The sequence below is a fragment of the Poecile atricapillus genome, chromosome Z (genome assembly GCF_030490865.1).
Source record: "Poecile atricapillus isolate bPoeAtr1 chromosome Z, bPoeAtr1.hap1, whole genome shotgun sequence".
Taxonomy (NCBI): domain Eukaryota; kingdom Metazoa; phylum Chordata; class Aves; order Passeriformes; family Paridae; genus Poecile; species Poecile atricapillus.
In genome coordinates, this window is record NC_081289.1 from 49,917,284 (window position 1) to 49,940,411 (window position 23,128).

The following is a 23,128-nucleotide window of genomic DNA, read 5'->3' on the forward strand; positions in this document are numbered from 1 at the left end:
ATCAAGGCAGGGTGGGAGGAAGATGCTGCAAGAAATCACTGTATTAGAATTCAGTATGATTCAAAGGAGTGCAATGTAATAAAGAGAAATATAAGTATCAGCATTTCCACAGAAGTAATGAGTAGCACAAATACAAATAAACAACCAACAACTCAGGAAGCCTGTAACACAGAAATAAGCTGCTGGGGATCACAAAGGAGTGAAAGTCAGTGCCATGCCAATCGCCAAGAAACAAAACAAACACCCAAACAAAAGAACAAAACCAACAAAAAAAGCCAAACAAGACTCAAAACCAACAGTATCAAACCACCACCACCACCACCAAGATCAATAGCATAAATGAAAGTCTACTACAACCTCAATAAAATCTATTTTATTTATCCCTGACAAAGCCATTGAAACACCGTCCATTTCTGGGTTCAGGTCTTTATAACTGAGACACTTCTCATGTAATTGGGATATAGATACACAAAGCACGTCCAGAAGAGTGTCGATAAAGAAACACTTCACTATGACAGTTTTTTTCTAAGCTAAAGGATAAAACATTGGTAAGTAAAGGAATGGTTTTAAAATATTTAAGGGTTTATGTTAGGGAAAAAAAACTCAGGTTATTATTACTTGCTCCATTTCCAGAAGGCACAAAACAGCTCAAGCTGCCACCAAGATTAACTGTTTCACAGTCAATTCCCTCTTGTCTTTTCTGTTTTATGGGCTCAAGAGAATTTAAATTTAACAAAACCACATCTACTATTCTTTGCTCAGCACTTTGCAACACTCACCTGCAGGACCTACAAACTTGCACACGGGATTACTTTTTGGCTTTCTGAAGTCATTCCCTTCCTAATGGCAAGACCATTGATACACTCTTTTCCCATTTAAATCTCAAGAGCATTTTTTTTTTTATTCTGCTATACAGATTCCATACTATGTCGTGGATGCCAACTGTATGCAGCAATTCTGAATGACCAGCATTTCTCCTCTTTTTCCTAATTATTTTCCTCAGGGACTGAAATAGTTTAGCTCCTCCTTTCATGACTTTACAGTTCAGATAGCCCAACAAAAACTAGATGTATATGACTAATAGGAATTTTAGAGTTTTAAATACATTTAAAACAAGTTTCACAACGCTAAAGTCTGTCATAGGAGATTAAGAATTGAAAATTAAGCACCAGAGAGAGATCTGCATTTAGAGATCAAACATTATTATATGTACAAATCAAATCAAACCCCTGAAAATTAAACTTGAGTTACACTCACTGCATTTATTCAGCTTAGGTTCAAAAGCGTGGAAAATTACTTCACAGGCTTATTTGCAAACAGCTTCAGTATTTGAGAAAAAAAATGTTTGTTGAAAATACATCAAAAAAGGATCACCAAACCACTTCTTAAGCTATTTCCTTAGTAAGCTGGAACACTAAGAAGTTATTTCTTTAAGAAAGCAATAAATAATTAGTATGCTATAGGACAAATGTTAAACATTGGCAAAAAGAAAAAAAACAAACTAATTACACTTTGTATTATAAATAACTGCAAGTAAAAGCATGTAATTGCATGTTTCAAATACATTATTTACCTGCAACACCATTCAATTCGGCCTTCCCCTTCACAAGTTTTTGCCCAGTGATTATCTGCAAGGTTTTTCATTGCCACAGCATATTCACACAGGGTTTCCTCATCCTCACAGTGCTCACGCCAGATCTTATCAAAGTCTCCCACTAAACAAAACAAAACAAAAAAATTGCACATCAGATACAAAGTCTCTCATTATCTACACAGCAAAATCTCCATCCAGTTAAAAAGTTGCATAATGCACCAAGAAACTACCTGCACATAACAAAAACAAGCCCTCCTTTATCTAGTCATAAACACAAAATTCCAAGTTTTGGGACAGGAAGGGGCTGTTGGGTACTTGAGAAATTAGAAATATCAGTACATGGATTTTGTTCAGTTTGTTCTGTGAAATTAAAGTCCCTGGCAAGTTTTGCTTTCAGATTTCTGTGAATGAGCATTAACATGACAAACATTTTAGAAGTGAAAGATTTAAAGGTTTCTACTAGCATTCACATCCATGGCAAATACTGTAGATGACATCACATGAAAAAGCCATGAAAGTTAAATCCACAATATAGATTTCTTGGAGTATGCTGGAAAAGAAAAAGGAATTCAAACTCTCATTGACTGCTGTCTGATCTAGCCAGGCCCAGTAAATTAGCTTCTAAGGATAGTACTGAAGAATCAAACTAACTATGATCAGGAAATCTCAGACAAACTCCTCTGCTGATCTCTAGGGACAGATGTATTTCCATGCTCCTCACCTTGCTGAAAAGAAGTCTTGCAGGTTAAGTTCTGGCACTGCAAAGTAATTAAACACAATGATTTTCCTTCTTAGCTCCTAAATATCCACTTCTCCTAGCCTGCTTTAACATAATGTACTGCTAAACAAAAACAAGATAAGTGCTAGTCACAGCTAGCCCCAATTCCTATACAGTATGCAAACCCTTGGTATACCTTACTCAGAGGGTATTTCTGCCCTAAGAAAAACACTTTCCTGGAATGGTGTTCACAAATTTATTTTGTGTTTCTCAATCACAAATGTGTGCACATATGTAGAATATATGTCAATCTGCAGAATAAATATGTACTGATTTTGAACTTACAAGCTAATACAGCTAAAAATAACTTTTCAAGAACACAGCTTCATTTTAAGCTTTAACTCTGATAAACAACACACTTTTCACATGGTTCCATCTTGTAGCATCTTTATATGAGAAGGAAATATTTTAGAAGTATATCAGCCATAAGCTAACAATTAATGTCTGTTAAAGCCTGAAAGTAGCTTACAGTATAACCTGTCCTCACACCAGTACGAGATTTCTTATGGCAATTTCTTTGATATAGTTTGTCTTAATTAGCAACAAATCAAGGATTTTTTACAGTGGCAACCTTTTTATTTTTTTCGTCCTGTGCAAAGCAGCAACAATCCTCACCTCATTTGTCCTCCACTTGCAGAAAGACTGGCCCTGATGGACAAGTATAGATGTATACTTAAAAGATTTAAATCAACCATCCAGGTTACTCCCTACTTAGGTTTGGTTTAGGGATGTCACAGCAATTTTCAGAAATAAGCATCTAGCACACTTGTACAATCATCAAAGTGAGTCATATTTAAAATTAGGTGTTTATACTCCCTTGTCTGAGATGGCAGTTGAGATGGAAGGGAAGGGAGTGGCCAAAATTTAATGTTATCAAAACGGGAAAGCTGTACAATAAATTATGTGTTCTACTTGCTATTCAACAAGCATATATAAGAAAGCTATTACACTGGACAAAAAGAAAAGGCTATAATACTGAATGGCATCCCTCATTATTTTCCAAATGAATCAAGTTCAGAGAGGTATGCTTTATAAGAAATGGTATCAGCAAGGTCAGAGGTTGACCACCAAAGCAAACACCCAAGCTGCAGGCAAATCCCCACAGGGGCTTCTGCTAAAACCTGTGGGACACTTTTCCAGAGCTTTCAGGAAAGCCTTCTGCAGAAACAAACACGCAGAACAGAACATACCCTACTGACAAAAGAGAGCAGAAAATGGCATCAACAGTTGCCTACCAGCACAGAGGACAAAATAAACACAACTCCTGGCAATCTATATTTTTTGTGTCAAAGTGCAGAACCTATATTGCACCAAGCCAGAAAGCACTAGCAAAGTTCAAAGTGATTCTCAATAGCAAATTAATCCTGGTGCAATTTAGATAAAGTGTCATAGTTTCTCTGACACAATACTCTGAATCCTACTGCATGCTCCAGACAACTGTGAAACGCTTCAATGAACTGCAGTTGCTAAACATTTGTTTGAATACATGGTCGATTAGAAAGATAAAAAGTAAATGAATGAACGCTTACTGAAGGAAAATACCAGAAATATAAAATCCAAAGTTTATTAATGTTCTTTTATTTATTCACTTATCTGGTCTATCCTGAAGCAATTATTGTACTTCCAAATGCACCCTTTCCTTAAAACTTAAGAAGTAAGACAGATGGGAAAGAAGAAATATGCAAAGACCAGATGTTCGTAACTAGCCTACCCTTAGTAACAGCAAAGTAGTGATGCCTTCTAACACCAAATCAGCTGCTCTAATTTCCTTCTGAACAAGGCATAGATTTGCACCTCTCCCTGGAAGTCAGATGAGGGTTAAAAGCATCCACAGATAGGGGATCTTAAACTGAGATATATAGCAACAGACCCAGACCTGACTACCAGCACACTGGGACATGAACTCTGGGTTACAATGGAGATGCCTATAGCAGTAACAGCTCCTTGGCTCTGAGCTGACAAGAAAATAAAATTGAATGATATAGACCATGAGGAGAGAGATGAAGAACAAAAGTGAAAAAAATCATCACAGAGTAATTTAGTCACACATCCTATATTAAATAAACTTTGTGAGCACTTCTGATTTATTTTAATTTACCAATAGAAAGATACAGAAATTGTCTGCACTAGACAGATACAGCCTTGCTTTTGTATGAGGAACACTGAAATGGAGGAAGGAAAAAGGTAGATGAAACAACTTCCACATGATCACAACTGACAGAGGGAAGGCAAATATGGAACAACTTCTGGCTGCTCCAAGAATATGAGACATTCAGAAAGAGCAGCTTAGAAGACAAAAAAAGAAGTTATTTCCTCATAAAATGTATGCTTGAAGTTCACAAAGTTCATGCAGCTCGACAAACTATGGGAAGAAAATCCATGACAAACTCCATATTGAAAGATGAGATTTCTAACTCAGAAGCTCCTAAAGCACAGTAACACTGAAAGACAGAATGGTAAGCAAGCACACAGTGATACTCCAGCAGCATTTTTCACTTATTCTTGTCTAAGCATCTGCTGTTGGCCCACTGTCAGTATTGATTTTGATAGATGCCCATTTTTCTGCCCTTTCATGAATACAAGCTCCAACCCACTGCAGACAATAGGTCATCTTAAGGTACTGGCACCATTGTGCAGGGCCTTTCAAAGGGTCTGGCGTCTAATTTGATTTGAGCAAGTAGCATAGCAGAGCATTGCTTTGCTGTGGTTTTTCTCCACAATGAGCTTTGAGAAGACACAAACAGGCACACTAGATATGGGGAACCTTAAATCCAGAATCATGCTCCATACTGAGCTGAAAATGTAAACAGGCCTTCCTATCTGTTGAGACTTTGAGATAGTAACTATAATAAGTCTTGTAACATTCAATTTCAAACTGACATCCAGAACACAAGTATTCATTTATTAATTTAAATTTTTTTTTCAATCAGTATATTATAATCCACTGTGTACTAATTTTTCAAGCAATACATTATAATCCAGGTGCAAATATGGCAACTTGATACTCTAAACACTTATTTATGAATCAATAAATTTTTGCCTATGTAAACAAATAGGCAACAAAATATGCAGGAAGGTTTCATGACAAAACTAGTAGTTACTAGAGAAATAAGATAGATAAAGTCTTCTATTGAGCAATCAGCAACACTTTAAATTAAATAAACAGCAGTTTGTGGTAGGCTAATCTAATAGAAAAAAAGTCTTGAGTCTTTGAACACATCGAAAAGTTAATACTTTACTTTGTGTATTAAACTTTTCGTACTCATGACCATACCATATATAAAGTTTAAGTCACTAAACACTTGTACTCTACACTTACAGATTACCTTTTATGCAATTTAAAACCTCTTTTGAGTGCCAAACCTTCAGAGATCTTCATAGGCCTGAGATTTCCATCAAGGAGCCAGATAGGCCACTATCCAGCTGAAAAATGTGACAGGCAAAACTAGCTCATAATAGGAGTTTCACACACCTCTCAAATCACTATACTCATGCTATTCTAAAATTAATTGACGCTTGTTCTATTTCATTCAGAATTACCCAGAAAATAAATAAATAACCTACTCTTCACCCTGAAGATTAATTATTCCTTTAAAAACAAAAAAGGTCAAAGCCCACTGCTTCCTAGAATTCTATCGCTGAACAAATGACTGATCAACATGCTCTCTGTAACACAGACTTTACAGTAACAAAAAGCCAATACTACTTACCTAGAACAGATGAATCCTTCTAAGTAATTTCCACCCACATTAATATTGTCCACAGAATAGCCAAGACATAACCCTGAACTCAACCACAGACTAATCAGCAGTTGCTGAATACTGTCACAGAGAGAACAGGTCAGGCACGTAGAAGTTATTTTTAAATTATCCTAATTACAAGATAATTTTAATTGTGAGTAACAGCAATAGAGACCAAATGCTAGCTGTAACTTTCAACAACTAAAAACATTTTTAATGGAGAAGAATCATACAAAGAACTCTCCTTGTTCCGCATTTATTTACAAGTCCTTATCAGAGGTTCCCAGAACAGCATGAGAAGATCAGGTTTGCCACTCCTGGTGAGAGAAACCTACACCATAATTCTTCTCTCCAAGTAGTCTGCCATTAAGAAAAAAGAAAAAAAATAAATCCATCTTTCTCCCATCCCATTTTAAAAAAAATATTTTATTTAAAAAAGGCATTTATTTGTAGAGCGTTAAATTGAACTTTCATTTAAGGTATGCTTATAAAATAAACAAAAAAAATTAATTAGGCAGTTTTTCTTCAACTTCTGACAGAACAAATTACGTCTACTGGTATTTTGAGAAAACACAATCTTCTGTAATAGAGAAGAAATATAGCTCAGTTCTGCTAAAGGCAGTATTTATCATTTTGGAATGGGACGAAACTGCAAACAACTGATTTGAACAATTTGGTTTTATCAAGCAACACAACAATTGTCACATACAGCTATAAAAGTACTATCTGCACCCACAAGAAGAGATTTGTAATAATTATTACAATTATTTTGTAATAATTACTATTTTCCATAAGTCCACTGGTGTTCTTTGGAAAAATAGCACAGTCATTTCCAGTACAATCTCAAACCTAACTACAGAATACTTCATCCACCACCAAACAAGACCTTGCAAACCAAAAGTTAACTGATATTGTGCATTTAAGTCTTCAGGTACATATAATGCAGGTTTAGATCTTAAGCAACAACTTCCTCAAAAAAAAACAAACAAAAAAAAAACCACAAAAAAAAAAAAAAAGCCTCTAAAAAAAATTCCAAACAAAACACCCACCAAAAACAAACAAACAAAAAACATTAGAGAAAAGGGTAACTAGAACTGTCATTATTTTCTTCTGGGAAACTAAAATTTTCTCAATTCAAGGTAGTTCTAATTGGAAAAACCACAACAATATCAAAAACAAACAAAAAAACCCCAACAACAATAACAAAAAAACCCAAAACCTCCCCAGCCCACCAAAACCCACCCCTAAGTGTTTAAAGGTTTGAAGTCTTCTACATACTGGTATAACTTAGTAATGTAGAAAACCAGATTCAATCCACTTCCTTTTCAGTACCTTTATTTAAAAACACATTGCCTTCCTATTTTCTCCTCCACCAGAACTTTGATGGCTCTAGTAGAAGAGAAAATAACCTTAATATATTTATTGACTAACAACAAAAGGCAAAACCAAAACTGACACATTAGTATTTCCACAATATTAACACTACCTTAATAAAAATAAATAAATATTGTTTATTGTAAAAAGGAAACCTATCTCCACAATTAACAAGTGTCTATGACAATGCTGGATAAATTCAGATGACCAGCTGCTGGCCATAGCAATGCCTAGCAAGATTTTTGAGGCTATTTTGTTTGTGGATGGCAACGGACTGCAGAATGAAAAGAATCCATCTCATTTTCAGTCTCTTAAGATCACCTCTCACTTGCTGGAAACAATAAACTAGCTTCTATAACATGCTAAATAGTAAATGAGGAAAGCAGTCCTATACTGTTTACTAGGCTAAAGCTGAAATCAAATTCCTATGAGCATCTGACAAAATTTCCTCATTAACACTGTCAGTTGAAATTTAGCTGTACTAGTAATGTATGGATGCTGTGGCAATGATAAGAAAAATTAATTACATTAGGAATATCAGCAAATATTATGACATTCATCATTTTCACTGTATACAAGATAAGCTTACTGAACATCTGTCTTACTAAAAGCGTATTCAGCATTCCTTGCAAACAACATTAGATATTTTTGGCTTGTCTGTTTTCCAATTTTACATGTCTATATACAGAACATGAACTTCAACTTGGACAAAGTTCAAGCAATCAAAGTTAATATTTTCCTTCTCATGTCTGACTAGTATTTGCTTCACATTTCTTAGGAATTACTTCAACTACTCCAGAATAAAATATTTTTTTAAAAATTCAAGTGCAATAATCTAATTTTCTCTATCTCAGTATCAATGGTCCTCCCTTCAACTTATATGGAAAGGATCCACTTGACAAAATGTGGATTTCTATATTTGACCTCTCAGGTAAGCTTCCTATCCATCTGTTTACATGAAACAGGCTCTGAGGGCCCAACTGATTGATATTTCAGCATCTACTGGGGGTCAGCTTAGATCACTCTGAAGAATAATTTTTGTCTATGATCTGCTATAAATCTCTGATGGCTGTCACACAAACAGCATGTATGTGACAGTTTAAGCAATTACTGCCCCCAGGTGTTGGACCGACTCTACTGGAAACTTCATTCCTCTCCTCTTTCCCAAACCTGACTTTCTGGGATGGACTATGTGCTGTACCTTAACACAACCAACACAGAGATGAATATTTCAACAGAAACTACTGATTTTGTTAATTTTTGCAAATGCAGGAGCAAAATTTACAAGTAGCTGATGCATAAGTACAGATTTTGTTATACTGACCCTGTAACAGGAACACCATCTTCCCTGCCAGGGCAACAAAGGAGCAGAGAAGGTGACACAGACCTGTTTGTTCAGTGAGTGCAGGCCCATGCTGAAGGCAGTACATTTTCAGATTCACAGGCTAACTAAATGATAGCAATAATTAAATCCCCCAAAATATAAATCTTATGTGATTTCTGATGAAAGCCTTGCTGCAAAACCGTGGTGTGCAAACTGTAAGGGTAATCATACCTTAAAGCTCATGTCATAAACTAGAATAAATTTTCATTTTAATTAAATAAAATTTAGCTTCTATTGCTGGAAAATTCAACGGTTAGTATTATTACAAAATTACTTCCTCTTCCAGGAACTTACCACTTTTAAAGTGGTAAAACACAAATTAATATCTTGAAAACTTAGGTTTATTTCTACTGCAAACTAGTTATATTTAACCAAAAAGGAGTAACAACTGTTAACCTATTGTGTGGAGCTCAATGACAAAGTTTTTCCTGTCCTGTGAAAAATGACACCATTTCAAAATGTTTCCTGTTTCACATCAGGAAGAACTTAAGCTCTCTCATGGTTTTTCATAAAAAAATGAGATGAAGAGACCATGAAACAACCGAGTTCAGAACAACCCTTCTGTCCAAATGCCTAAAGCACTTACCTACTTGGGTTACTTATTATCATCAGGCAGGTTCCTGTAAATTTTCCCTAATTTTCTGAAAAAAAACTTTAAAGAAGTTCCTTTTCTTTGAAGTTTCAAGAAGTATTTCTTTTAATCAATCAAACTGCCACCTTGCAATGTTTTTGTCAGCTTCTGTGATGTGGTAACTAGTAACTGGACAAACAGCAATTCTGTTTGATTCTCCAAGTCTCAACAGCTTTAGCAGGCATATGTTAGGAGAAATGAACTATTTTGGTGAACACACAGAAAAACATTTCATAAAATACCTTTACAGATACCTCAGCAATTTTTTCCACTTGCACTTATTACAAGATTTTATGGGAAAAGTAGTCCCATAAATCATCTTTCAGGCTATACAGAAAACCATCTATAACTGCAGGTCATGCTACAGAAAAAATGTTTACTTGATAAATACAGCTCTGCATGACTACAAAGGTAATAAACAACTGAGAGAAAAACAAAATGCCTCTGTATCAGGGGAAGGGATTTTTATCCCAGTAAAAATTAAACCTACTTGGTTACTACAAGCAACAGGGAGCAAACAAACATAGATCACATAGCAGATGTTCAGTAGATCTTGCGTAGTTCCTTAGGAACCACTAAATCTGCTTTTACAGGTCTGTCTGTCAGGCTTGACACACACAGTCTACATGAAACATTCATGTATATGAAACATTCATGCATATATGCAACCCATAAAACACGCCCCAGCCCATGGCTGCAGGTGCCCGAAACATGCATAGAGGAAAGCTCTGTAAAACCTGGGGTCACCTGTGGTGCCAAGCAACAGAACCAACAGGAAGCAACTAAATCAAACATTGTTTTTTCCCCATCTCCACATAGTAACAGAAATTCAAACATCATGAAAAACCCTAATTTCTGTACTTCCTAAGTGCTTGTGTCAAGCATCCAGAACCACCCTGAAATTTCTGATAAGTAATTCACTACTTGAGAGAAGCTTCAGCTTTTGGATTTTACTGTGGTGTGTAAAATAAGATTAAATTACTCTGTCTGAACATGGTGCAGGAATAAAACTAAAAAACCCCATGAGCCTTATAGTAATGAGAGACACCTAAGTGAACGTATTACAGCTCAGAGTTATTCTCACTTAAAGTTTTCTTTATGATGATAAAGTTTATAGGCTAACCTCATGAATGTTTATTTTTAGGAATCACTATATAGGTACTCTTTCTCTATCACTACCTAAAATTAGCCTGAAACAACTTCTTATTGCTTGGCTGATTTAGCTGACACATTCACTCACAATCACTTTAATTTAAAACCTACACTCATTTGCTAAACTTCATTAAATAATTTCAAAATATCACATAGAATACTACTGCATGACCCACAGTAGAAAAAAAAAAGCAGCCTACAATTTCAAAATACCAAATTTGCCATGGCATTTAATACAACATGCTTCCCTTTATTTTCTTCTTAACAGCGAAGAGGGGAAGAGAAGGAAATAAAGAAGGATAAAAGGGAGATAAAAGAGGAGAAAAAATACTAAATATAGCCAGTATAAGTCATACTGGTAATATCCAAACAATAGAAAAGATAAATACTAGTCACACAGCAAAAAAACTAAAATTGTTGAAGAAAACAAAAAAATGCACTTCAGTGCAAACTTAAAAGCATTTCAGCTGCATCATTTAAAAAATGGTAAATGCTTGTCATGAATGGTATGGGGCTATATGACATGAGGCACAGTACCAAACTACATATAAAATCCATCCACCATATTTACAAGTATAAGCGATTCAGCAAGTGCAGAAATTAAAAAATAAATCAAGGTTCAGCTTTGATTAATCTCCAGAATTACAGTTTTTCACCAGGAAAAAAAAAAATCAACATCAAATCCTTTACATGACATGATGACTAAACTTTATTTTAGTAATTCCCTAGTAACTGCAAAAAATTTGCTGCAATGCTTCCCTAATTAAGAAATATTGCTCTTGCACTTCTGACAAGTATGCAACTTTTCCAAAAACATGTTGGCTTGCAATTTTGGAGCATACTGTCACTTTTTTACTGGCTCATCTTCAAAAAAGAAGGGAACCATTGCAGAAAACGAAACGAAATTATAACAATGGTGCACTTACAAGCAACTCACATAATATACTGCCTTGCCTGTTACAATTACCTTTTAAAACAGAAACCTTGATATTGTCAGCAAGGCAAATGAAATAGCTAAGAAATCAGCTTACTAAAATCAAGTCCAAATAGAATCTATCAACACATATCTCAGTGTCTCAAGGATACATCTATTTGCTTTCAACACTTCTAACAGAAGACAGTAACTTAGGATCATATTACAATACCAACTCTGTGCAAAATAATCATATAGCTTTCAGGATAATGAACATGATTTTTCATCTACCAACAAAATTAATATGGGATTCTACTCTGGCTTCTGCAGACAAAGCACTGAAGTCCTTGCAACAGCAATTCTAGTAGTGCTTGCTTATTTACACAAAATGGAAACTAGCTTAATAGAACTCTAGTAAAACATAAGAGGAGGCAAAGTAGAAAAAGAAATGAGAAAAAAAGCCAATACAGGATTATAGAATAATGTTTCTGCTTCGTATGGAGGTGAGAGCACTAAATTGTGGAGTCAAGAGGCTTTCCTAGTGTAAAAAGCTGTAAGGATGAAGGGATTTTGCTCTTTGCCTTTCCATACTCAAGTCATAATTCAAATTGTACAGCAAAATTACATATGATTTATTGATTTTTTTTAACTTCTATTTAACAAATTGTCAACTTTAATTTTGTCAGGGTAACATACTTGCCAGTCAGCATCACCAAGTATTAGAAAAAAAAAAAAATCCAAGGAAAGATCTTTCAGAGATCAATATCCCTGGTATTACAATTTCAGAAAGACATTAAAGGCATTTAAGAAGGAGATTCTCAAGTCCTCTTTTAGAAGCAGAGGCAGATGTAGGTAGAAAATACTCCAAAAGTAAAATTCTTAAACTGAAAGAACCGAATATAGGAAGTACCACTGGCTACTAAGCACTAGTAAGGTGGTCCTTGTAAGGACCACCTACTACTGGATGAGTAGGTAATGGTAGGTAATGGGTAGGTAATGAGTGGGTAATGGGTAGCATGCAACTTCTTGTTGCATAGATGTGATGAATTGTTTGGTTTTAACTTTCTTAACTAAATGACATATCATGTTGCTACTTTGGAGTGACCAGAAAAATCACGGTAAAGTTTTCACTAATGCATGATTTAGTCATAGGAAGTAAATAAAAACACTGTTGGCTCTTTCACTTAACCAGCTACACACAACTTATCCTTGAGCACGAACTTGCTTTTTGCTAAGTAGGCTTACAAAAACTTCCTCCTTATTTAGGCTCTCATCTAAAAAAAAAATCAGTTGCTACAGAGATTGCTCACTTTAAAAAAAAAGTTAACTAAACCAATCCTTGTCTGTCTTAATCGGCAGGCACTCTGAAATAACACAGAAATGTGTACTACTAAAAGCTGGACTGCTGTGCCAGGATTTGAATGTTTAAATATACTGTGTTCGTTCTCCCAACATCTGAGTGAAGAAGGGAGATCCTCCCTTAAGATTTGCCTCACCAAGGCCAAAATAAACAGTGACTTTTGATCAGTATCTAGATAGGTCGGTATTTGTGCCCAAATCCCATGAACTTGCTCCAGGGGAGATTTTGGGAGTCCAGAAGGCAGCATGACCTTGTTTCTTTAACAGAAGTGTAATATGCAAACACAGAGGAGAGGCAAGAACTTGTGCCTAGAAGAGGAAGAGGTCCCATTTCATGTGTGCTCTTCTGGAGGTGAGCTGTGGGCTCACTAAAAGAATGGATGGATGAATTTTCCGTAACCGGTGCTACCATTTCAGGGATGTTTTAAAGCATTCCAATACCACCCATAAAAACCTTGCATAAGGGCATTAATACTGATGACAAAGTAGATTTTGCAAAGACGACGAGTAATTACAACAGCTTTACCCCAACCCCTTCAGTTAGTGCTCCTGCCTGAACTACTGCACTACGACTGAAAGGCAGGAGGCACAAATAATTCACAAAGACGTGTGCCTTTCCAGATCACCATTCAATCTCTTTTGGCATTCACTGTCTACTGTCTTCACGCTTGCAGATCCTCAGTTTGGAAAACACTGCTATACGGCCGGGAAGCTCCCTCCTCAGCCAGGAAGAGGGCTCTCCTGCCAGCAGCTCCAAGAAAGCGGCATAACCCCGGCAGACCCGACCGGGTGCCTTCGGCGGGGCTGCGGGAAGCCGGCGGCAGCGGCGACCACGGTCTCCCGGGGAGGAGCAGGAAGCGAGCGCGGAGCTGCTCCCGGCCGGCCTCCCCCGACACACCCCCTCGGCAGCGGCCGCGGGCACCGGGCCGGCCCGCCGCCCCCCGCCCGCGGGGGACACCCCGATCCGCTGCCGGCGAGGGCAGCGGGGCGGCCCGGCCGGGGCGGCCCCCTCCCCCGCGTTACCTTCCCGGTATTTCTTGCGCAGCCGCCGGTGGACGCTTTTCACCACCCCCGACAGCTTCTCCTGCTCCAGCTTCCGTTCCTGCTCCGGGGGTGGCGGCGGGGCGGCGGCGGCCCCGCCGGGCCGGGGCTGCGGAGCGGCCTCCATGGTGTTCCCGCTGCTCGCCGCGCACCGCCCGGCCCAGGGGGAGGCGCGCGCCGGGCCGGGGCTGCGCCGGGCGGGCATGCGCGCACCGCCCCGCCGCGCGGGATGCCGGGACATGGAGTCCGCGGCCACGCCCCGCGTCTCGGCGCTCCGCGCGCTCCCGGCTCCGCACGGGGCCGCGCTGTCAGCGGCCCGGCCTGCGGGACCGGGTATTGCCGGCTGAGCTTCACGCGAAGCGCGGCTGGAGCTGGGCGCTCCGCGGTGCTTAGCAAAACTGTGACGCGGAAAACACACCGAGCGTCCGGGGCAGTGCGATTTCCCCTGTAGCTTGTGTGCATTACCCCAGTTCACGGCCTTCCCTGGAGACCCCCGTGAGAGAGCCGGCTGGGAGTCCGTCGGATGCGGGGTGGCAAATCCCGTTCCCCACCTACAAACGACCTTGCGGAAAAAACCTGAATTCGGAACACACCTGGGCGGCTGGGTGTCCGTGGTGTGGGCGCTTGAAGAGCACAAGTCTTGTTCAGCTTTTTAATGTCTTCATGGAGCTGCTGGGCCAGTTTCTGGCATTGATTTGGGTGGCGATGCAGGAGCAGCACTGCAGCCAGCAAAACTGCCCCTAACAGCGGGCGCTTTTGTCTGCAGCTCTCTGTGCCCGGCCTCAGCCTTTCCCCAAATCCAAAGGATTTATGTTCTCTCTGTTACTAATTGTTGGAAATTGTATAGACAAAGCCATTCCTTACGAGATCATAGCGGGGAAGTATGCCATGAAGCTGCTTGTTTGACGTGGCCAGAAGCTGCTAATTGTCTTCTTCGAACATGTTACAAAACATTAAGGGGGTAGTTGCGGCTACAAGTAAATCTGTGACAAGTCTGCCAGTAGGTAGGGTTGAGATTTCATCCTGATGAGAAGTCCGTGATACACAACTTTGTGTGGGACGTGTAACAGGTTCTTATCAGCACCATGATGGTCCTGCCAGAAAAAAAATACAGCTAATCACAGAACACGGTCGTTTAATGCTGTTCTGATAAAATTCTTTTGAAGGTGCAATTATCAAGGCTAAATTCTAGTGTCCAAAGAAAAGGTTCTCATTGTTACTGACTGCAAAGTCATCCCTTTTACATTCACTGAGATAGGCAAACACTGATCTCGCCTATCACCTTGAAGTGCCCACATAACGCTCAAAGGTCCAACTTTTTCTGTGCTGACATTTTTTAGAGTGTTTAAACAACTTCATTGTATTTTGGATCTTTCATCACTATGTTTATGTGCTATTGTGTATTTTATTGTCAGAGTATTTCCATTTTGTTTTGTTGGGGTTTTTTCCCCTCAAAATACAGGAGAATAATGGAAGGAGAATTTAAATTTTTGCTGCTAACATCAGTATTAAGAAAGAAAAAAATCAATGTAGTGACTGAGTTTTTCCTTTAGTTACATTTTCCTTTAAGTTCTGAAACTGAAATAACTGATCATGTGTTAATGAAAAAAATATACCAGTGTATATTAATTTTACTTTGACTTGGAGAACCTCCAAGAGTCATCTTCTAGTGTGGTTTATTGTATTCCATACTCATCAAACTAGTTCAGGAAGTTACATCTGAATCAGAAATAAAACTTTATGCTAGGGTTAATTATATCTTTCTGAAATATTTTTATTTCTAATGTTATATGCAAGAAGGATTAAGATAGTGTAAAAAGAGATTAGAGTGATAATTACTAGGAACATTTTAGTTAACAGGGAACCTACATGGTGATTAATGTTCTTTACATTTTTACATTGTGTAGGATTTGGGGAAGCACAGGCTGAGGAGGAAAAGCATGAGCCAGTGTTGTGTGTGTGGCACCATACTAGGAGAGTACTGAGGGAGGCATCTCAGAAGAGTAGGAGTATCAGAGTGACAGAAGAGAGATGGAGGCATTTGGAGGATGCCTGACAAATACTGCTGTGGCATCAACACTCCCAGTCATGAGCCTCCAGACTTGGAAGTGTAGGTTACACAGTCAAAATATGAATGTGCTTGTGGTTTGGAAAATCAGAAATCTAATTGTAGAACTGGAAAACTGGGGTGAAATTACACTTATGTGAAATATACTCTCTCAGAATAAGTTGCTATTTGAATTATGTTATCACTGTTGTTTTTCAGTTCACAGGATTTCTTTCTAAAACTAGCAAAGTGGTTTTAAATACGAAGTAGTTTTCATTTATCACAATGAAGTGACACAGAAGTTCAATTTCAATAAGCAAGTAGGGAGCATTTATCAGATGTCAAGTCTTTCCGGCCATGAAAATTAAAGAATATTTGACGAAGAGGCATTATACTCACAGGACACACAGATATTTTCGTTGGAATATGTGACTGGAGTTGGGTCCCAATGACAGGCTTCAAATGCGAAATGATTGAAGGAGGTGCTTCCCCAGAGCGCTGCACGGAGATGTTGGTGGGAAATGGAGTGGGCAATTAAAGCAGGATTGGTTCTCTAAGGCCTGGTGGAACTGCTGTCCTCGTGCTCTGTCAAGGTGGAGAAAAAACATGTGTGATCTATACATTTCTTGAACACATTACAGGAAGACTCAAGGAACAAATTAAGATGAACATCAATGTATTTGTCCCTGAGGCATAAGAATAGAATGAGCAATAAGGATGCATGCACTTACTCCAAGGGGATAAAAGCAATAAACTACTTGTGTCCTGATAGCGGTGATGGAGTTTCACTCTTTGGGAAAGAGCAGTTTTGAGCAGCGGGACTTACTGCCTTAAATGTAGAAAATGGATGAATGATCCTCTGTGTATTATAACGGCTTCCTAAATAAATTATAATGGCTTTCTAAATAAATTAATTAATTTAAAAAGCCAATTTAGGGAAGACTAAAATAGTTTCTTTTGACATTTCTGAAATATTTTAATGCCCGTCACTTTTCATGAATAGCATTGGAATCTTAAGTCTTGGTTCAGAGACTGGGAGGACAAATAATGACAGCACTTCCCAGTACTTGTGTGGCTGGAACATTCACTGAGGCTGTGGGAACACCAGTCCACATCTCTACTCTGCCTGCAGGGATCTGAACCCACATCTTCACTATGAGATTATATGAAGTGGAAGTGCTTTTCCTTCCTGAGGGAAGGGTGACAGCAGACTATATTTTCAGTCTTTCTCCCAGTGTAATTGTGGAGGAAAAGTAACAAAAACTTTGTGAGCTGTGAATCAGCAATGCTTTCCTTCCATCTTTTTCTGTGGCAGTTTTGACAATCAAGTCTTCTCAGCCTCTTCATCTCTTCTATCGTGAAGATGTTAGTTGTTTGAAAAAGAACCCAAAAGAGGACATCAAAGAGAAGAATCTGCCCAGTGTGATGACATCATCAGAAGATTCTCTAATGCAATGTAATCTGCAAAAATATTACCAAATGCATGTAATTGTTTTAATGGAACACTGAAACATGGTGGTAATTTAAAAGGAATAAAATGTTCTTTAGAATGTTATTTGTGGAAATGGTTTTGCTATATGGATCTGAACGGCAGACAAACAGGCAGCAGTGAAATATTTGGGTTGAAATTAAGATTTTCTTCTTCATTAGCCATGGAGTCTTATAAGCCATGAAAATAAGATAATTTGGTTTTAAAAGTGAGAGTCACATCCCTGAATTTGCACTGATACGGTTATTTAGAGTCGGTCTATTATTACATTCTCCAGACTACACATTGCAGTAATTTAGTAATTAAAGTTACATAGTAATTAAAACTGCTATCTCATAACAATAATTTTATAACTGCAGATCTTGGATTCCATTTCTGGAGACTGACACCTTTGAAAGTAAATACACACCAGCAGTCCCTTTACTTAGTACCCTGTGTATTTTAGTGGAAAAAAATAGGTTTGATATTGACTTTGGTTTGCATCTGAAGTCCCAATATTTATAAAAATAAACATTTTGCTTTTGGAAAGCAGAGGATTTTCTGCTGCAGGACAAATTAAAGTTGCTCCTCAAGTAGGTAGAGACACCCAGCTTGTAGAAGGGTTAAAATACTTCCCATACAGGGGCTTATTGTGGAATCTAATTAAGTATCTTTAAGATCATGAAAATTAGATACTGATAAAAGATTCTATTCATTGAAATTTTGTCTTTTACTTGCTAGCTTGTGTTGCAAAATGGCAGGAGTAGTTTTAACAGCAGCCAGCATTTCTGATAAACAGTACATTCTCTACCTCCATTCTGGCCAGCAGGTACCATCTGTGTCTGTCCATGGAAAGGAGCTGTTTCTTTTTACACAGGAGGGAAAAGTTAAGAGTTTATAAATCCCTTCAGACTATCACTTGTGTAATAGTAAAGTGGGAGTTAAATTTCATGGAACTACTGATATATGTACTGAAAAGCAGCAAAGCACTTTATACCTAAATTATTCTGGACATTATGTGCATGAGTAGAAAGTGAAACAAGCCTTTAATGCTGAGGACAATGCACTTTCTAATAATTGCTGTATTTATTGAGACTTCTTTGCAACATGAGCATCACAAACACACTTAATTCTCTAGTAACAGAGATCATTAAATATAAATATAATTTTTAAAAAATCAATCCTAAATTCCCTTAAAAATCTGTTGTTTTTTTAAAATAGATTTTAGTCTGAGCACATTCCCCTGTTATTTGGAATGTATGAATTATTCAATGACCAGAGCCAATATCATGATCGCTTTAACAAAAACTACTAGCCACTCTTTCTACATCAAATTTCTTCTTAGCTGATTTCTTTCTGCCATGAAAGATTAACTCATAAAATGGCTTTGATTTAGCAAGAGATGTCAAAACATCCAGCAGGTCTAACTGGTTTTCTTCCAATGTCAGTCAAAATAGTATGTGGTTTTAGCACTGGTTCATGTTTCTGTCAGCTGCTATGTAAAAACTTGCTGTGTAACTGATTCAGACACAGTAACTTTAAGAAAGTTTGGTACCAGTAGAAAAATTTTTGTTTGATTATTTGTGCATCTGAGAAACCTGATAGTCTTAAAGATGTTCTCAATTTTTGGGTTTAAAATTCCAGCCTTCTTGTACAGGTCAGGTGTGTAAAATTCTAGTACCTCTCAACAGCAATATAGGTGTACAGTAGGTCATTTTCACCTGGGGAAACACTGCAGTTTCCTGTAACATTGTACTGCAGGTATGATAGCCTGACTCATAAACTAAGATGACCTCAAAGTCTGATTGGATTGGATGTTAAAAATTACCCAGAGAAAGGCTAAGTGCATGTGAATTTTTGAGTCAGGAAAGGAAAGAAATTTGTGAGGAATAATCGATTTCTGTGATGCTGTGTTCAGATCAGGGTATGCTGTGTCATTTCACTTTTCTCCTTTCCCCTTCTAAGTCCTGGGAAGGAGTGAGAGAAGATATTTTAGGTATCTTGAGATATGACCTATAAAAGAAATACATCTCTAGAATGAATAAAGTGTTCTTGTCTGTTCCAATGATTGCCCAACTCCTTTTAATCTCTCCTGCCTCTTGAATGCTGTCATGTGGCTTATTTGGAATTCTACTGAAGTTCAAGTCAATTTTCAGCTAAGCAGATGAGGGAACAACAACAAAGTCTATTCATACAGCATCAAACGGAGCTTTATCTTCAGGACAACATATTGCAGGCAGTATGATATTCAGGAAGAGCGAGGAATGCCAAAGCTCTAGCTTGTCCTGCACAAATGGTATTTGGCTTGTGCACAGATCATGTGTTAGGTTTGGTTAAGTCTGGCCTCAGTGACAGTAGTATCTAAGATGTTATCAATAAAATTATAAGGGCTCCTGTTCTCTTCATTGTTTTGAAGAAGTGTGAAGAATGGTGGTTGTAAAAATGAAGTCGTTAATATTAATGCTGCTTCAGAAATTTTGACTGGAAGTACACATAGGTTTGCAGTAATTTTCCCATATGAGCTCCACAGATAAATATTATCTGTTCAAAGAATGGTTTCTTTTGACTTCTCCAGAATATCTCATAAAACAACTGTGACACAAATACTATGAAGTGAGCATCCTCCACACTAGATTTTGTCAAAATTTTATCCCCATTACTATGGCTTAGGAATGATCTGATAGCAGCTTCCCTGCGGTATGAGTTACACTATAGACTGCAGAAGAAGGCAGTTCTGAAGTGCTTATTTAAAGCTAGGTAGAGTTGTGATAAAATTAAATAACCATTTCAATTTATTGAGGATACATTGATAGACTGTTGTATTTAAAAAGATAGGAAATAGAACAGAAAGTATGTAGCAGTTAATGGAGACATCCATTTCATACTGATGTTCAGATTTTAGTTAACACTTTAAGTCTTTCAGATTTCTGGCTAATAAAATTATCTATATCCCCTCTCTATGTGCAAAGGTGTTCCTGGATGTTACCCATCTTATTAATGCCTAGAAAAACTTTAGACTGGAAAATATCTCATATTTAATAAAATCCAACTATTAACCCAGAACTTTCAAGTTCACCACCTAATGATATCTCTAAGTACTGCATTTGCATATTTTTTCAGCTCTTCCAAGGGCAGTACCTCTTAATTTCTTCAGAGTTGTTATCTAGTGAATCCCTTGTCTTTACAGAAAGTATGTTCTGTTTTTCAAAAGTGGCTAAATTTTTCTGGGGATCCAGTATTGAAGTCCTCACATTTGCCATTTTACATGTTTCTTGAAACTAATTGCATGTGATATTCTTTGTCAGAAAAGTTTCGGAACCAATGCAAATGCTCTTTATAAATGTTGATAACTTCATGACAGGGAGATGGTATAAAGAATGCTTGAATAATAAAAAAATCTATTTTGGCTATTCACTTCTCTGCACTGCTCACCAAGGAGAAGACTTCATTTTGGAAGTCATAATGACAACATACTACAAAACAGACAAAATTATAACATGGGAGGTAATGCCATGAGACCAGAGCAATAAAACCAGAGACCGCGCTCCGGTTTGCTGAAACATGACCCGTGGATTTTTGCTGAATGACTGCTTTAAATCCAGGAGAAATGGCTGTCAGCTACCAGGACATATTCTCAGCAGGAACATAATTTCATATTATAAAGTATTTACCTCTTTTGGAGCTTAACATGGTCAGAAAAATGCAGCCTGTGGCCTATCACACAACCTGACAGGCACTTGAAGTATTGCTGTCCTTGCCTTTTTAGAAGGTAGAATGGTCTCCTGGAGGCTTTTCTACATAAATAGAAACAGCATTTTTTTAGGAGACATGGAAATACTTCTGAAGCATCAAAAAAATTGTGGCCAATTTTCTGAAGTAACTTGTGACCTTTCAAGCTCTGTTTGTACTCATGAAGGTGAATTTTATCCATCATTACCTGAAAGGTCCCTGAACCAGAAGTAGAAGCATAACCAAAAATCCATTTTAAGAATAATATTAAAGCCAGTGATTTTCTTAACTTTTTTCTTTTTCTTTTTCTTTTTCTTTTTCTTTTTCTTTTTCTTAACAGGTGGGAAGAAATTTTTGGTTTAAAAATATTGCAGATGGTACATTCCTTTGGTAAAAGGCTGCATTCATTTTTTTTACCATTCAGACTGAAGTCTAAAGACTAGCAGATATATCAGAAGATCTGACTGATCTTACTGTTGTTGGAGGGCTGTTCCATGTTAGTAATTATTTTTACACAATTAGCTATTTCAAAAGAAGTTGCCTGTGTGGGGAAAATAAAATTCTGTTGGCCTGTAAAGGATCATTTATGAAAGAGGCATCTCAAATGAGATGGAATGTGAAAGACTTTCTACTTGGTATAGACCCCGGTTATATTTAAATCATGTTTGGCGAGTACTCCTGGGGTCACTTGTATTTTCACCTTGTTCTCAGATCCAGCATGGGGCATCCTATGAATCCTTGTTGACATTTTCCTTTTCAGGCTATCTACAAATCTCATTTATTCTATGATCTTGATGTTGCTTAGGATGCCTGGGATTACCTAGGACAAATATGCATTCTTAGTTATGATTTGTGCCTGAAGTTTTTCCTTAATTTTAGTATGTAATTTGTGATGGCCCAGCCACTGCAATTCCCATCCATGAATAGTGGAGGGGAAACCTCTCAATGAGAGATGATGTGTCCAGCTGTGAACAGCAGCTTCTGTAGCCATCCCAGTGTAACCTGCAGAAGACAGAGTGGTGAGAGAAGCAAGACAAATGGCTATTGTACTTCAAATGCATACCTGACTTGCAAGTTTTGCAATAGCTGTTTCATGTAGATGGTCATGAATGGGACCATAGCCAATTTTCTTTTACTGGAAGAAACGCTTGCTTCTGGGGATTGAATGGGTCTGCCTACATTAGCAGTTAAGAGCACTACATAAATGCTCCTATGATGTGAATTGCCCCTGCCTGTGAATCTCCAACATTTGATGTTCTTTAAGCTGTATTACTTAAGGCCTTTGGAGGACAGGAACTAGACTTCTTTCTGAAGAAGATTAGCTGGAAATTACACACTAGGGATTTTTCTAACATGCCCTGAAGGTAATAGGAACATGTAATCTTTGGGCTGGTGAGAAGGAATATGGAGGTTGATCCTGTTATTATTTTGAATTGTACTCCAATATAATTTCCTCTTTTATCCTGAATAAGAGAAATACCGACACAATGGTGAGCTTTTAAAGCTCGCCATTGCTGAGACTTCATTGCTAGGATTTCCTTTTTGAATCTGTGAAGAGAGAGACTTTCCAAAATGCCTGTTACTGGTATGGGGTAAGAGACTTCAGAAAGACTTAGCTAATCTTCAATGAGTCACATTTCTAATGGAATTTTATTTTAAACAAATTATCTTCTACTTTCTCTCCACTCTGGGGTATATGCTCAGTGACTATAATACTTGCTGTTCTGATATATCAAGTTAGCAGATCATCTGTGAATGTTTCTGAGGCTCCTCTTCCTGCAGAACTTGGCACCTAAATGAAGGTGACAAGCAAATGACTATAGTCTGAGGCCTTCTTTTGCTACTGGAGATTTCTGAATTCACATGTGCTTGCTGGGTCTTGGAGATGACTGACATAAGCAGCTACCACTTCTGACAG

General features: G+C 37.7%; 1 protein-coding gene across 1 annotated transcript in view; it reads right to left on the reverse strand.

Moving 5' to 3' along the window:
* The window catches only part of LOC131573216 (S-adenosylmethionine sensor upstream of mTORC1), a 34,134-nt gene extending 20,001 nt beyond the window's left edge, over nt 1-14,133 (reverse strand). Inside the window, exons 1-2 of the mRNA XM_058826946.1 lie at nt 13,949-14,133; nt 1,574-1,715 (exon numbers count right to left, since the gene is read on the reverse strand). Coding sequence (XP_058682929.1) covers nt 1,574-1,715; nt 13,949-14,093 — 287 coding nt within the window. The 5' untranslated portion in view covers nt 14,094-14,133. The remainder of the gene's footprint in view (nt 1-1,573; nt 1,716-13,948) is intronic.
* Between the last annotated feature and the right edge of the window lie 8,995 nt (nt 14,134-23,128).